The 15860-nt window shown below is 34.2% G+C and overlaps 1 protein-coding gene across 3 annotated transcripts in view; it reads left to right on the top strand.

Moving 5' to 3' along the window:
* The window catches only part of LOC128237533 (carcinoembryonic antigen-related cell adhesion molecule 5-like), a 28037-nt gene extending 13087 nt beyond the window's left edge, over nucleotides 1-14950 (top strand). For 2 of the 3 annotated variants that reach the window (XM_052953121.1, XM_052953123.1), the window contains 12 exons: nucleotides 1634-1927; nucleotides 3295-3582; nucleotides 3774-4064; nucleotides 6458-6739; nucleotides 7203-7490; nucleotides 7722-8042; nucleotides 9731-9838; nucleotides 11121-11142; nucleotides 13371-13459; nucleotides 13820-13835; nucleotides 14152-14231; nucleotides 14613-14950. In XM_052953121.1, the coding sequence (XP_052809081.1) occupies nucleotides 1634-1927; nucleotides 3295-3582; nucleotides 3774-4064; nucleotides 6458-6739; nucleotides 7203-7490; nucleotides 7722-8042; nucleotides 9731-9838; nucleotides 11121-11142; nucleotides 13371-13459; nucleotides 13820-13835; nucleotides 14152-14231; nucleotides 14613-14626 (2093 nt within the window). In that variant the 3' untranslated portion in view covers nucleotides 14627-14950. The remainder of the gene's footprint in view (nucleotides 1-1633; nucleotides 1928-3294; nucleotides 3583-3773; nucleotides 4065-6457; nucleotides 6740-7202; nucleotides 7491-7721; nucleotides 8043-9730; nucleotides 9839-11120; nucleotides 11143-13370; nucleotides 13460-13819; nucleotides 13836-14151; nucleotides 14232-14612) is intronic. The other variant, XM_052953122.1, reaches the window with a different exon arrangement.
* Nucleotides 14951-15860: the final 910 nt, after the last annotated feature.

The following is a 15860-nucleotide window of genomic DNA, read 5'->3' as shown; positions in this document are numbered from 1 at the left end:
GAAAATATGCTATAATAACTTCGAGTAATCATCAAGCGGTATATCAAATGTAAAAGTAAATTGAATAATAAATGATCAATTATATAAAGTTTATAAAAAGATATCATTAAGGAACTCTCCTTCGATCACAATAGTTACCATATGAAAAAGAAAAAAAAAACGTTACCTTATAAAATGAATTAAAGAAGTTTTTGTTTTAAATCGTGACGCCAAGCGTGTTTTGATGACATTATACGTCCGCAACGTCATCAATGACGAATTGATAAGTGTACTGAAAAAATAAAAACGACATTCTAAGATTCTTTTTTTCTTCTAACATTTGGACTGGCTGTTTTATTAACCGGGGAGTTATTGTAACACTATCGCAATTAGAAAAAAGAGCAGTAAAGTAACATTGTTTTAGAGCATTCAATACTTATATTGCTAAATATTTTTTCAACTTATTCGTGCCGTGATATATGTAAGGACCACAGCAAGTGATACAGTTTTCTTTCATGCTTTACGATGAAATATGGGGTTTTAACAGTGAAATAACAACAGTGAAAATATCAATTTGATATTTTCACTGCAAAATAAGGAGTGAAAATATCAATTTTCAGAACTACTTTTAAAATCCTTTGTTGTTACATGTACTTGCCTTGGTCAAAACAGAACACTGGACTTCAGTAAATTATGTCAAAAAAGGTTAAAAAAAAATAAAGAAATATTTTATAAATTTAAATAAATATATAAATGGAAATTAACAACTTACCGTTTATTACCGGTTATCCCGTTTATCAAACATTTTACTGATCTTTGAAGCTGAATGTTCGAACATTTGCTTTCATTCCAAACAAATTACAGACAAAAACAACTGTTCGAACATAAATAAAATTTTATAGCATCGATCAAATGTATTTTGAACTGTTAACCGTTTTAGTACGTAAAATGAGCTTCCTGGAGAATTCACACAACAATTTACAGATAGATCCAATATTTTTACCCCACCCACATCTCAAAATGTGTCAACAAACTAGCGTGGCATTTACTCTTCTGGAAAACAAACATTTTAAAGCGAAACAAACTGGTCTCTGACAGTAAGATGACTGTATATTAACTTACTATAAAAACACGCGTACATGCAGTCTTAAACTAAGAAGAATGGTTAAAATCCAATGAGTATCCACATTTGTTTTGCTAACACATTTGACCTTCCAAATTTTCATTCTATAAATAGCGGCGTAGTAATTTGGTTAAAATAAAAAGTGTTTTCATTATTTTTTTGGAACATTTGTGCACTAATAATACTTTATTTTTTACTGTTCATAAAGCTTTGCAATAAAAAACGAGCGAATATTAAGCTATAAGAATGAATAGAACTCGTGATCATAAAAAACTACATTTTCACTCGTGGCTTCGCCACTCGTGAAAATATGTTTTTCTATGACACTCGTAAAATAAAATACGATCTTACACTGAAATAAACAAATATCCTCTATTTATTTCGATACTATTTACCGGCTATATGTTCGTGGCACTTTAAGATGAATTGATAATACCATTACTGTAGAGAGTTTTTTATCATTTCTAGGCATTTTATTCAAATGTTAATATTGTCCTATATGTGATAAAGCATACATTATTTGCTATTCAGTTCACTTCGCAGTGACATTTACACCAAAGACGTACCTTGTATCGGTGACTGAAAACGTCCTACAGCGCTTTCGCTGCGTTACGTCAACGTGTCGTCCGGCGGCCACAGTAATGTGGTATCTGGGTTCCACACAGCTGACTTCTGGAATTGTGTCCAGCATCTCGCATGACGTCACTTCCAGTACACTTGATTTCACCCCACAGAAAAGCCACCAGGGCATGAGAATCCTCTGTCAAGGAAGTATTGGTGATTGGCTAAAAAGATCTAGTCCCCCACGATGGTTAAACGTTCTATGTAGGTGTTAATACACTCTTAAATAGTCCAACAATATCAAATATTTACTTGAAGTTTTAGTTTAAGTTTAGTGTGTTTGCGTGATGATTGGGAAACAAAGACTCGTGGCTTTTAATTTTATTTTATTGTTACTTTTAAATAAGAATGTTTGTTTCCCAAAACAACCTGCAAAAAGGAGGAATGACGTATTTTGCTCCGTGCTGTTTAAAAGACATATACACCTTCATTGTTTTTATACCTGAGGATGTTGAAAATGTCTTTAATTGATATGAAATGAGCATTTTGTCAAACATCGCAGATAGCGTTTGAAGCGATGTGTGGTCTACAAAGCACAATTTCAATTGATTCAGGTATTTTGAAGGGACTTTATGTCCAGAAATGGGGTTTTATGGATATTCAAATGACATATGGTTTGTGAAGTAATAATAAGATCATGGTAAAATCGTTCTTTCAACCAGGTTTTCAACGAAAACCAGGAAACTAGAATGATGATGTCGTTGGATGGGAGGCGGTCGTGCGAGCGTTAAAATAAGTTCTCGCCAAATAACTTTACTTAGCATATGTGAAGAGCTAGCTTGGAAATGCTTTGAGGGGAAGGGCTGGGTTCGATGTCAAGATTACGGCTTGTAAAAATAGATCAATGGTTTCCACCTAATGACTGAAGTTGTGACTGATGGATAGTAATGAAACTTGCTGTGTTGGTAGCCTATAGAATGACCTAGCTTGGGATTGCTTTTAAGGGGTTACGGTCAAGATCAAGGTCAAGTTTATTTAAAATAAAAAATAAATATTTCCGACCAAAAACTTTAGTTAGGTTTGATGGATCGTGAATAAACTTGTTGTGTAGGTTACGTAACTGAATGACCAGCTTTGAATCTCTTTTGAGGGGGTGGGTTTAAGGTTTATGCCACTTCGGACTCCACTCATTTTGAACAGCCCCATTGCATACCATACCCCAATAAAATGCAACATGTCGAATTTTAATCCTTAAAAAGTACACGCAAACGACATGACCGAAGCCAGAATAAAGTTCTGTAGAACGTACAGACGTTCATACAAATACGTTGTTGACATTATATAACGCCTTCTGTGTCCTACCGTAGTGTTATATGTTGAGTCATATGTTTATATATATATGTATTCATTTGTTTAATTTTAGGCTTGAAAGGTATGCCTTTGCTTCGATTTTGCAGTTCTATTTGCAGTTGTGTTTGTTGGGATTTATACTGATAGTAAATGTTCTCTCATTTGAAATTGAAACGTATTTGTTGCATACTTCATGTTTATTATCTATTTTATATCCAGGTCAACTTAATTTACTCACATATATTGTACCAACATTATGTACAACAACGATTACTCTTTAGATGGCCCAGATGAACCCGTTTGTAGACTTGATGGGTCGGCGTTGTCATCTACTGTTGCATTAAGAGAAGGCTGGGAGTTTCGCCTAAATTGCAAAAGCGACGGTAATCCGTTGCCAAGTGTTTCCTGGACCCACCCTGGACACGGACAAGCTAGTCCTCTTTACATCAGCGGCATTCAAAGAACACACACGGGATTATTTAGGATACAAGCACGGAACTTCTTGGTTCCATCCAATCAACAGGCAGTTAATCTCACAAAGGACATTAATGTCACAGTCGACGTTCAATGTTAGGGTTTTTATCTTTTTAAGCATATTTATGTTTTTGTTAACTACGATTCGTTGTACCGTTAATACATTCCAATTTGTTTTGAAATAAGATGACATTCAGATTATTTAAATAAAAATCATATATCAGTATTGATCATTCTTAATGCGAGTTCGGTTAGTATTGTAAATCCGGTGTACTGTTTACAATAGACCCACCGGATCCGCCGAGTTGCCGCGTGGGATCAACTGCCATATCATCAGACATCGTATCAGCAATACGAGGAAACACTATCACAATCCACTGTTCCTGTGATAGCAACCCGCCATCCAAATACTCGTGGTCTGTAACCGGAGTTTCCACTCCAACTTCTGGACAAAGTCTTGACCTGCTCGTTCAGAACGCAATTACATTAACGTTGACCATGGAAAACAGCATGCAGTTTTCAAACGGAACTACCGAACAGGGGAGACGTGAGTCGCCATTCGACGTTAGAGTTCTTTGTAAGTGCTTTGTGCCTAATTATTAAAGAAGCAAAGCTCAGTATAGCTTAGAGCATTTACAAATAGCTACGATATTTTAGGTCCATATCTCATTAGGCAGAATAAATGCTTTTATGAATACATTTATATTCTATGAATACTATGCGAAATTTATAAAAGTATACATCATGATAGACGATTTCCGAATTATTCTTATTTGGTTGAATAAATTATTATTTGTCGCAAGTGCAGAGCAAAATATGTTTCCAGTCAACATGCCGATCTATTGTATCGATACTAAAACAATGGAAGAACTGTCATACATGTAAATCAGCAATGCTTAATGATAGTCAAAGGGCAAGAATATTTAGCAGAAAAAGACATGTCTCAAGTTCATACGTGCATAAACAGTTAAAGAGGGTTAAAATATAAAATGTATTAGATAATTTTGAAAAGCCAGTTACTTGAACATAAAATCATACTCCTTCTTGGTTAGCTTTACCTAGATGCAAATAGATAATTAAATAATTTCAATGACACAACACTTGATAGGCTAATCATTCAAGCGAACCTTTTAACCTTACTTGAAGACCATACTTAGGTGTATTTGGTACATTTCCATTTTTGGCAGTGTGAATATATGTTTTATATAAGATGTAATTCTATCATTTTATTTCAATATTATAAAACAAAGTCACCCTGGCCTGAGAGACAAAATTAATTTACTTTAAAACCAATTATTTTCCTCTCCTAGGATGATATTTATAAATATAAGTTGTGGACAGAAAAAGCTTCAGGCGTTTGCGAAAGCTCATTGTTTAAAAGTAAAACTCATATAGGCCAGTCATTACGGCGTTTATGAACAAACTAGCCCGCTACACCACATAATGTGACCAACCATTACTATCTTAAGCCGGGTGTCACCGCTTGTAAATATTGTATTACATAATTCAATATAACATTTTCTGGTAGGGCCAAACTTAACTTTGGAAATACATGATCGAATAAACATTTTGACTAAACACTTACGATCCAAACTATCAAATAGTTTTTAATTATGAAGTTTTGCTTTAAACAACCTGTGTTGCTTATACAATAAAAGCATATATTTGGTAATGCCTGTTGAGACATGTCATCACCACGACAGGCCAGTGTTATCCAGTCGATCTCTTTTACTATTAAAACCCTCACATTTAAGAACGGAATTATTTCTGCATTATGCCACTGTTTTATGCATTGTTTAAGAGTTTTACAAATGATATAACATATCGGCAAGGGGAGGACTAGAGTGTTCAACCATATCATAACCTAATTGATGCTATATTTATCATAGAAATACAGTTTGCTGGAATCCCTCTTTAAAACATTACACCTCAGCATATACAATGCACATAGAGAAAAAACGAACACAAAATGTAATAAAATGTTTGTTAAAAATATTTTGTTTAGCATTGTTAATGTTATTATTCTTTCAGACTGGTATGTATGTGTTTCAAACTACGTATTAAGTTACCTTAGACAAATATGATAGTAAAACGCATGGTTTGCATGAATGATTTCCGAAATGGAACACTCTTGTGAATGACACAACGATGTAAGGAAATAAATGTAGATCATCATAGACTTCCTTATAATCTGTACGGTATTAGGTGTAAACATTTTGTAAATAATGTTCATACTTTACCCAGTGACGGTCACTAGAATTTGCACAAATTACCATCCCCAATACGACTATGACTAGAAAATCTATATGCGCTTTTACCATAAAAAAAAATGTAACTAGACCTGGCATGAAGGCCTATTTTTTAATACATACATACTATAAAGGTCAAACTAAACCACCAAAACCGCTATTGAATTATTAAAAATGAGATCGCAAAACTATCAAAATATTTGCACAACATTTTGACTAAACATAACATTCTGCAAACTGATTACTAACAAATGACTTCATGGCGCATGACTTGCTCTTCTTGGAATACCATACACATAAACTGTGTCTTACCATGCTGCGAAATCATAATACGAAGTTGGAATAAACTTATAAGCGTTGCACAATGTACACGTTAGAAGTGTTCATACAAATATTCGGTAAAAACCGAATAAAGTAATATTGTGTTGTTTCGTTTGTGTCTTTTCCTTTTTTACCTTGTAAATAAAATATTCTCTGGTTGTTAGTGTTCAATTACTTTCATGTAAGGCTTTTAAGGAAAACAAATTAATTTTTTTAAACAATATTATGTAAAAGAGACTTAGTTGTTTTATGTAAATAGATTGGAAGGTGTGTTCTGTGATCTCTTTTTCTTTTAAACGGATTTTTAAATAAATAAAAATACAATGAATATTTAACACGTGTTTTTCTTTATTCATTTCATCTGTAAGGCGGGCTATAAATGCTTTCTTAATATACTCAGATCCCCCAAGCAGCCCTACTTTTCACAACGGCGGATCAACTGGGCCGCTTATTACAGAAAACAGCCTCTCTGTCATCCGGGGCAAATCAGTCACCGTGGCATGTGTATCCATCGGCAAACCCGCTCCTTCCTACTCATCCTGGAATGGCACTAGTCAGGTGTGGACGTTTACTGCTAACTCGGACACATCGAGGACGTGCGTGGCCTCGAACACGCTCAACCCGACCGGATACAACGACGAGTCTAAATCCGTATCGGGCACACTGAATATTAAAGTATTGTGTAAGTATTTCTTGAAATTTATTTATTACGGTCTCAAAACCGTCCGTTGCACGCTAAATCCTACTCAAGCTACATGTGTTTTAATTAGAACTTCTTACCTTCAAAAGTGAACATACATTGAGCTTTAACAGATATGGTATGTGCATTGAAACCAGTTATTTTTGCTTCACAAATCATATTGGGCGCATAATTGCTGTTAACCAAAATTGCTATTGATACAAAAAAATTTTTTTTTCGTGTAAATGCTTATCAAATTAAATATGAAATAAATGTTTTACGAAAAAAATAATATGATGATCAAATATGTCATCTCGGAATTACAATTGTAATTTTAGAGTTTCAATTAGTTCATCAATATAAAATGTTTACATCTATATATATTTTCATTTAAACATTTAAAACATTTATTTAAACATTGAATCGTGCAGTCCTTCTTATAACACTGTAATTTAAAATATTTCAGATGGTGCTTCAATCACAGACTTTGCTATAACGAATCTTGAAGGCAGAGATGATGTGGTATTAGTTGAAGGTTCTCGTGCTAGCTTTCGTTGTACTGTAGATAGTAACCCTGGTTCATATATTGAGATACTGAAGGATGGACGATCTCTCAAACACAAAAGCAATGCACAGAGTCTAACTCTTGCGATCGAAAAAAGTAAATGTGAAGATGACGGCATCTACATGTGCACGGGACGTAACGTCTACGACCCCGCCCCTGCTATGAAGACATTGCCAGTTTTTGTCAAGTGTATGTATGCGTCCCAATGAAGTTCGTTAAGTATATTCTGATTGTATAATAACATGTATATAAGATCGTCACTCTAAAGGTTTCCCGACTACATACCAAGTCTTAAATCAAATGCTTCAAATTACCTCTTTGCATTGAACTCGCTGTTCAACGTTTTGCTTATTCTTCAATAGATGTACTGAATGGTAAAGCTAGGGGCTAAAGGTTATGATTGTAATTGTTCCTCTCAAGGCTCTCCGCGTGCTTCCACAGACTCACCATCAGTTTATCATGTGACCAGCGTTACCGACGTACCCGCAAGTTTGACCTTTAACTTGGTAGCCTATCCGCGCCCTGATAGATCAGACTTTGAATGGGAGAAACAAGTCGTGACTGGGAATGGATGGGAAGTCATACACATAACACAAAACGTTGAAATAGTTGTCTCGGTGGATAGGCTTCAAACAAGCATATTATTTACCAGTGTGCAGGAAGTCGACTTTGGTTACTACAGAGTTAACGTGAGCAATGAACTAGGACGTACTTCTGAAGTATTCCATCTTCAGTTGCAAGGTTCGTATTGTGTATAGAATTTAGTTAATAAAATTAAATCAGAATTTTGTTTATATTTTAGTTATTCTGACAGATCTCTGTTGGTTTGTGAAAGCACATCGATCTTAAATGCTGAGTTATACGTAACGATGAACTTGTTGGATATTTGGTTGTCTGTCGTCTTGTTGTATGTTATTACCACTATTTGATACTACGTTTTTATTCCTTGTCAAGAAGGTACAAAAGGAACATATATGTTGTTTCAAATATGTTAAGCAAAATAATATTAATCATTTGGTGAAGATAGATAACTTTGTTTATACATGATTTGAACATGTTAGTGTGTTGAATATTATTTTTTTAATGATATTATATTAATTTGAAAGTTGATATTTTAGATTTTGTTGCATGCTTCAAGAAAACTAGCTACAATTAATCCATTAATATAGCACATGGCGTTTTCATACCTTTTCTGGGGTGAAAAAAGTCCTGTATTGAAACTCGTGTTTAATCAAGCATTACAGTACTCTGTTATACTTAGCATGGTTATGATATTCCTTTCAAAAAGCTGCACTGACTCAGGGAAAACCCAAAAAGAATTAAACCAAAAACAATCTCTATAACATGTCGAACATTTAAACAATTCAGATAATAGTCATTCTGCTGGTTTACCACGGCCGATGATCTTTTTAAATATACTTCTTGTTACCTTTCAAGATGAAATTTAGATGTATTCAGCATTGCATATTACGATAAATTAATGATGATTATATATGCTCGTCTTGTTGTATTAATTTTGATTAAAGATAGCGTCTTTTACGTGTTTGTTTCGGATGATTTCTGGTCTGTCATCCCCTTAAAGCTGGTATCCAGTCAGGTAGCGCCGACTTAGTTAATTCTAGGTTATTATAAACATACCGTTTTCTAGGGCAATCACTAAATCATACAAACGTATTGAGATAATCAGTAACATATTAAATGCATTTGAAGTATTAATGTATCATTTGATAAGTTTTCCCCTTTACGTTTTTACTTTATTCAGGATTGTTGGGATAAGAGTGAGGTTGTGCACGCAAACTGGTTTAAACTTCAGGCAAATTTATTTTACTGACCGTTCCAAGGCGTTACCTAACAATCCTTGATAAACACACCTTGTTTTATATTGTGGAATTTTGTGCTTTTGTTCCGTGTTTCCTGTTTGTGAATTTTGTTTTTTGTCGTCTTTGGCGTTCACCCTGTGCCATTAAACGGGGTTTATGTTTAAACTTTTGGCTACTGAGCTTGTTTCTGCATTTGTTCATATGAATTTTGATATGCATTTATATGAGCTGATAACGATTATTAATCAAATTTTCAACAATTTAACAAGTTAAATTGATGTTGCTTTAAGATTTTTTTAGAAAACAAGCAACTGATCGAGAGGTACAAATCCTTATTACATTTAATATAGATCCTAATATTCGCACAACACTAGGATACAAACAGTTGCACGTTTCAGACGATGGTCATTAGTGTCAGAATTGGGTGCGTGTTTGTCAATTGGTCCCATGATATATATATAAATATATATATATATATATATATATATATATATATATATATATATAATATTAAATAACTTTTACAATTACAATTAAAATGGCAATCAGTGTTTTCTTTGATAAACAAAATTAAACTTAAAGTCTTTGATTAATAATCACTTTGTTCAGAGTCAGGTCCAAGTGCTGGTGCAGTTATTGGTGGTGCAGTTGGAGGAAGTATCGGAGCGCTAGCATCCATAGTTGTGGTCGTGGTTATTCTTCGACGGAAATATAAAGGTGATTGTATCATTGTACGAAAAAGCGGTATGTAGATATTTAAAAAAAAACTTGCTTTTTGTTTGAGCACCAAACAATGCATACGATGTTGGTTATATGGTAAGCATGTATAAGTGTAGTGAGGAACCGAACTGGAATTTTGTCTTATTTTTCTTTTCTTCATACTACTGTACAACGATAAGTCCCCAAGAGTCCTTATTCTACGTATATTTGCTTTGCGACCATCAACCAGGACTTGACCGTAAATAACAAAAAAACAGAGCTCAAAACAAACATGTTTTCGATTATACTTGCATTGTTTACATTATACAACATAACTCTAGTCATGTTAAGTGTTCATAATGTTCACGTAGTCCGAGAATTTACAAAACATTTTTTATTAATCCTGTTAACAATCGAACAGAGTGACGTGTGATTATGGTATACATTATGCAATCATTCACGTGAATTAATACATCTAGCCCCTTTGATATCCCTTTATATCGATTAAATGTACTAAACTGCTGACACACCCGCAAAAACGACTGATAAGCTAGTAACTCGTTTAAACGACTAGCTTTGCATAATAATGATTTACTTTCACGTTTAAATGACTTAGTGACTTACATCAGTGCATTCCAAATGTTTAAATTTTTATATATTTTTTATTTTACCCATAGAAACTTATACCAATGACGCAATACGTAACCTCAAACACTTATTATGAATTTTAACGTGTCTTTGGTAAAAAACAGTGCATATACTAAGTGTACCGGTTATTTACATTATTAAATTTCGGTGCACACTTTGGCATGCTTGTACATAAACAGCAAAAGTCGATGACTGACAATTAGGTTGTTTTCTGTTACGGATACACATGTTTCATATAAGTGTATTTGCGATACGAAAGACAATTTTGGTTTAGAATACTGTTTACATTATGTTTCAACCATATGCTATTAAAGTCATTAGAACTCCATAATAGGATGACAAGACAAAATGACTGAATGAGGTCAATATCACAGGGTTCCATGACTGTATTTAATTGTTTCAAGTATAGAAAAATAAATTGTGTCTCTAAAATACGTTAAACGTAAGTCAGTGTTATTTTGATGGATATAAAGGGGACAGGAAAAGTCATCGTAATAGACTTATATTAGATTATTAATTGCTCTCTAATACTAAAATTTAAATATTTCAAATTAACCATAAAATACCTTCAATTGCAATACATACTGTCTGATACTAGTATGTTCACTGAGTCAACCTGTTTTCTTTCAATAAACCGCCATTTTTCTTGCAGATGTTCCTCTTGGGGAGTCCGTGTAAGTGTTAACAATTATGTCAATTAAAGTTTAAACACGTAAATTACGACTGATTTATTTACTGGATTCCGTTGTGTGCCTAAATCATAGGTCAGAATACAATAGAACTCCGGTTTGTGTCTCAGGCAGGGAGCAAGACAAATCGGCCCCTTACCAAATCGGCCTACTACCAAATCGGCCCCTAAGACGTTTCGGCCCTGCCATTTCGTCCCCTTAATTAAAATGACTCGAGACGTTTCGGCCCCTTAGTGATTTTTAATAGAGACATTTCGGCCCCTTAATTTTATTTTATTTTTTATCTTGAGTATAAAGAAAAACATTGTAGGTCGTCTTATAAATGTCAATGAGATCTGTAAATAAGTTGTAAATAAAATCATTGATATGACTGATATAAAAATATAATTAAAATCTAAATAACTATTAACCCTGATTTTTAATATAAAATGTTAGAAAATCTAAGAAATTTTATTTGTTATAACTGTTAATTATTGTTTGTGTCTCAGTCATAGGTCAGAATACACAATAATTCTGGTTTGTGTCTCTGGCATAGATCAGAATACAACAGAACTCCGCTTTGTGTCTCAGGCGTAGGTCAGAATATAATAGAACTCCGGTTTGTGTCTCAGGCATGGGTCAGAATACAATATAACTCCAGTTTGTGTCTCTGGAATAGGTCAGAATACACAAGAACTCTGGTTTGTGTCTCAGGCATAGATCATTATACAACAGAACTCCGGTTTGTGTCTCAGGCGTAGGTCAGAATATAATAGAACTCCGGTTTATGTCTCAGGCATAGATCAGAATACAATATAACTCCGGTTTGTGTCTCAGGCATAGGTCAGAATAAAATAAAACTCCGGTTTGTGTCTCAGGCATAGGTCAGAATACACCAGGATTCTGGTTTATGTATCTGGCATAGTTTAGAATACACATGAACTTAAGTTTGTGTCTCAGTCATAGGTCAGAATACACAATAACTCTGGTTTGTGTCTCTAGCATAGATCAGAATACAATAGAACTCCGGTTTATGTCTCAGGCTTAGGTCAGAATATAATAGAACTCCGGTTTTTGTCTCAAGCATAGATCAGAATACAATCAAACTCCGGTTTGTGTCTCAGGCATGGGTCAGAATACAATATAACTCCAGTTTGTGTCTCTGGAATAGGTCAGAATACACAAGAACTCCGGTTTGTGTCTCAGGCATAGATCATTATACAACAGAACTCCGGTTTGTGTCTCAGGCTGAGGTCAGAATACACCAGAACTCCGGTGTGTGTCTCAGGCATAGGTCAGAATACCACAGAACTCCCGTTTGTGTCTCAAGCTTAAGTCAGAATACACCAGAACTCCGTGTTGTGTCACAGGCGTTGGTCAGAGTACCACATAACTCAGGTTTCTGTCTCTGGCATAGGTCAGAATTCAACAGATTCAAGTTTGTGCCTCTGGCTCTGGCATTGATCGGAATACCACAGAACTCAGGTTTATGTCCCAGGAAGGTCAGAATACAACAGAACTCAAGTTTGTGTCTTATGCATAGGTCAGAATACAACAGTCACAGACTAGTCTCGGAACCTGTTTTAGCGGGATAAAATATCGGATACAATTCACATGACAAGATTGGTTTTACCTTATTGTATTTATTGTATTGCATATATAAATATATTAAACATTTACCATTATAAAGTGTTACGTATGATGCATATATACAAATGGGTTGGGCAACAAGAAATAACAATATTAGCAAAAGATCGTGTCCTAACTTGACAAGATCAACAGCAGTTTCCTGAAAAAAAACGGTCGGCGTCTTAAACAATGCTTAGTCTTTGTTAAATTACCGAAATGTCTGTAAATAAACGGCCATGTAGTCATTAATATTGTACACGTGGTGTCTTTTTCTTTTCCTAGGTGTGTCCAAACAATAAGTATAATTATAAAGTATATTGTATTCCATTTTTATCAAATTCAATCACTAATTGTATGAACAATAAACAACAATGGGTCCTAAATAAAGAACATGATTCCTTTCAATGTATCAAGGACATGTAAAATTGTTTACATTATTTGCTATGAAATATCATGGTTTAAACAATAGTTATTCCTTTATATAACAAGACTTATGTCAGGAAAGAGGATCAATGTATTTTCAGAATTTTCTTAATACATTTAAAGATAAACCACAGAACTACATGGGTGAATTGGGGCCAATCTTTTTTCTCTTACCTGTTCAGATCCTCAGCAGAGAATGCTGAACATAATGCAGCTCAGACATACGAGGATATTTCCATGACAACTGCAACACCAACATACGACGTACTAAGTAAGTATCACTCGCCGAGGGCATTATAGGATCCTCTTAAATAACAATATCATTTTAGTTGGTGTTTTCTCTTCTAGTTTATATAACCATTGTGTGCATAACCGATCTAGAATCAGTTTAGAATTGTGTGAAATTTGAATCGTGATGCCCCGATCAGTTTTCATATTTTCTTGTTACTCATATCAATGATTATAACAAAAATCCAACTTCAAATGTGTTCCTTCAAATATGAAACATCTGTGGTAAAGTAGAGAATGTTACTTTTTTTGTTGAAACCTGAAACACATTGATGTCCGTGTTTACGTGTTTTAATTGCTTATCATCCAGCTCTTTTAGTAGTTTTCTGTATTTTTTTTACAGAACATGGAAGCAATAGGTATGTTAAACCAATGCAAATAATGCACTGAAACTGTAAGACGTAAGCATGTGCACATATTATATATGGATATTGTATGTGTTGTGTATGACATATATTGACAAAGTCACATCTTTTGTATGTGCTGCATTTCTTCTGTCTCATAAGGGTAACGATCATTTTAGACTCAATAAAGATGATTGCCTTTTTAACAAAGATTATATTTTTAATAACACAATAACGTGGCATTGACTATAATAACAAGGTATAAACGTCTGCATGTGCGTCGATACCAGCCCAAAGTGATAAATTAATGTACATACATGTTATATTTCAGACTCGACAATTCGCACGTGTACACGCCGTTGGATGAGCCAAGTTCATATGCCTTTGTTAACGTCGAAAGTGTCAGGAAAGGTATTACTGTGACTTAGTTTTTGTTAGCCGAAAGGTTACATAATATATAGAAAAATATCATTTTTGTTTCATTGATGCACACACTAAACGAGCACTCAATAGTTCAATGTTTACAGGATATACATTTTTGAACTATTAGTCTATATTGCCTTACCGATGTATGAAATATTTAAAAATAGTTATAAAAAAGGGTCGTAAAACATATTGACAACAAGGTATGGACGATAAAAAGGCAGCGATATGGTAAACTATGTCCTTCTGTACCATTTTACTGAAGTATTCACTAATCCTTAAACAAAAATTACACAAAAAATGTTCAATAAAACAACCAAGAATCTGTATCGTTCGAAACGTGAATAATTTTACTTTATTTGTTTGCAGAGCACCCCGTTTAGAACAACACTATTATGAAGCGAAAACCGTGAGGATGACCGACTGTTTTGTCTTAAGAGGATACAAACATGCTATGTTTAAAAGTGTAATGGTGTTTTCCAGGGAAATACTGTCATGTATTTTTATGTAAGCGTATCTGTGAACGATTAATAACTAAATATTACAAACTGATGGATGTTTGTAAGGAAACATAAGTGAAGAGAAATAAGGGAACATGTTTTCTTATTTGATTGATTACATGGTTAGATAAAAAGTGAATATTACACAAATGTTTTATGATCTAGTTTTACGTCTTGAATAATTGACCCTTATTAAACCTCCTCCAATGCACCTAAACTCTATTGTTGTTATACCAGCCGTAGTCGACAGCAGGTTTAACATTAAAACACATATTCGAACTTGGAGGCGTGTCCAACACAGTTTTGAGAAAAGCCAGCAAGAAATTGAGTAGAAAAGTGGCATTTAACTAAGTTATTACCATTATAGTATTTGTAGGGACAGGAAATACCCTCATTTACCTCTAGCGACTTCCAGACAAAATATACAGCCTCCAAATTCGAAACTACCACACTCTAACTGATGCCGGCTGCTTTATGTGCGATGATACTGATGGTGAACGTTGATACCTGTTGTTTTAATGCAGCAGATATTTGAATAAATGACATATGTGTATGCGCGGAGTTGAGAAAGAAGCGCAGTTTTCTCATAAACACGCCCCCTCCCCTGCCGATGGCTACTTACCACTCGAATTCAATAAGAGACAGGGGTCGATTGCGGCACACATTGAAGAGAACGGCACTTGGCCATTGTCTATATGTTGCTCATTTATATTACACATTTGCTGTATATGTCACTCTTTTAAATCGTTTACACACAATTAGGTCATACAGGGGTGACTTACATCTTTATAATTTTGAAATGTTATATTTAGTGCTGCATCTCCTGGTTTCAGATTGCCTTACCACTTGCAAAGCAATGCCACAGCTCTTTGGCACATCATTATAAAATAAAATAAAATAAAAAGCAATGCTTTCCACAGAAATAAACTACCATCTTTTACTGTGAAAGTCTTCAAAATGCCTGTAAACAATCATTTGAGGCATATGCTATTCAATATATTGTCATATGAAGTGCAGAATTCATAAATTCAAAGATCAAGTGGATGAAATATATAATCTTTGGATATTTTGCAGTGAGTTTTTAACAACTCCATTGTCTTTGTGGGTGTGTGAGTGC

This window comes from Mya arenaria, chromosome 6, assembly GCF_026914265.1.
Source record: "Mya arenaria isolate MELC-2E11 chromosome 6, ASM2691426v1".
Lineage (NCBI taxonomy): Eukaryota > Metazoa > Mollusca > Bivalvia > Myida > Myidae > Mya > Mya arenaria.
The sequence above is the reverse complement of the archived record's forward strand: the minus strand, read 5'-3'. Positions and strand labels throughout refer to the sequence as shown.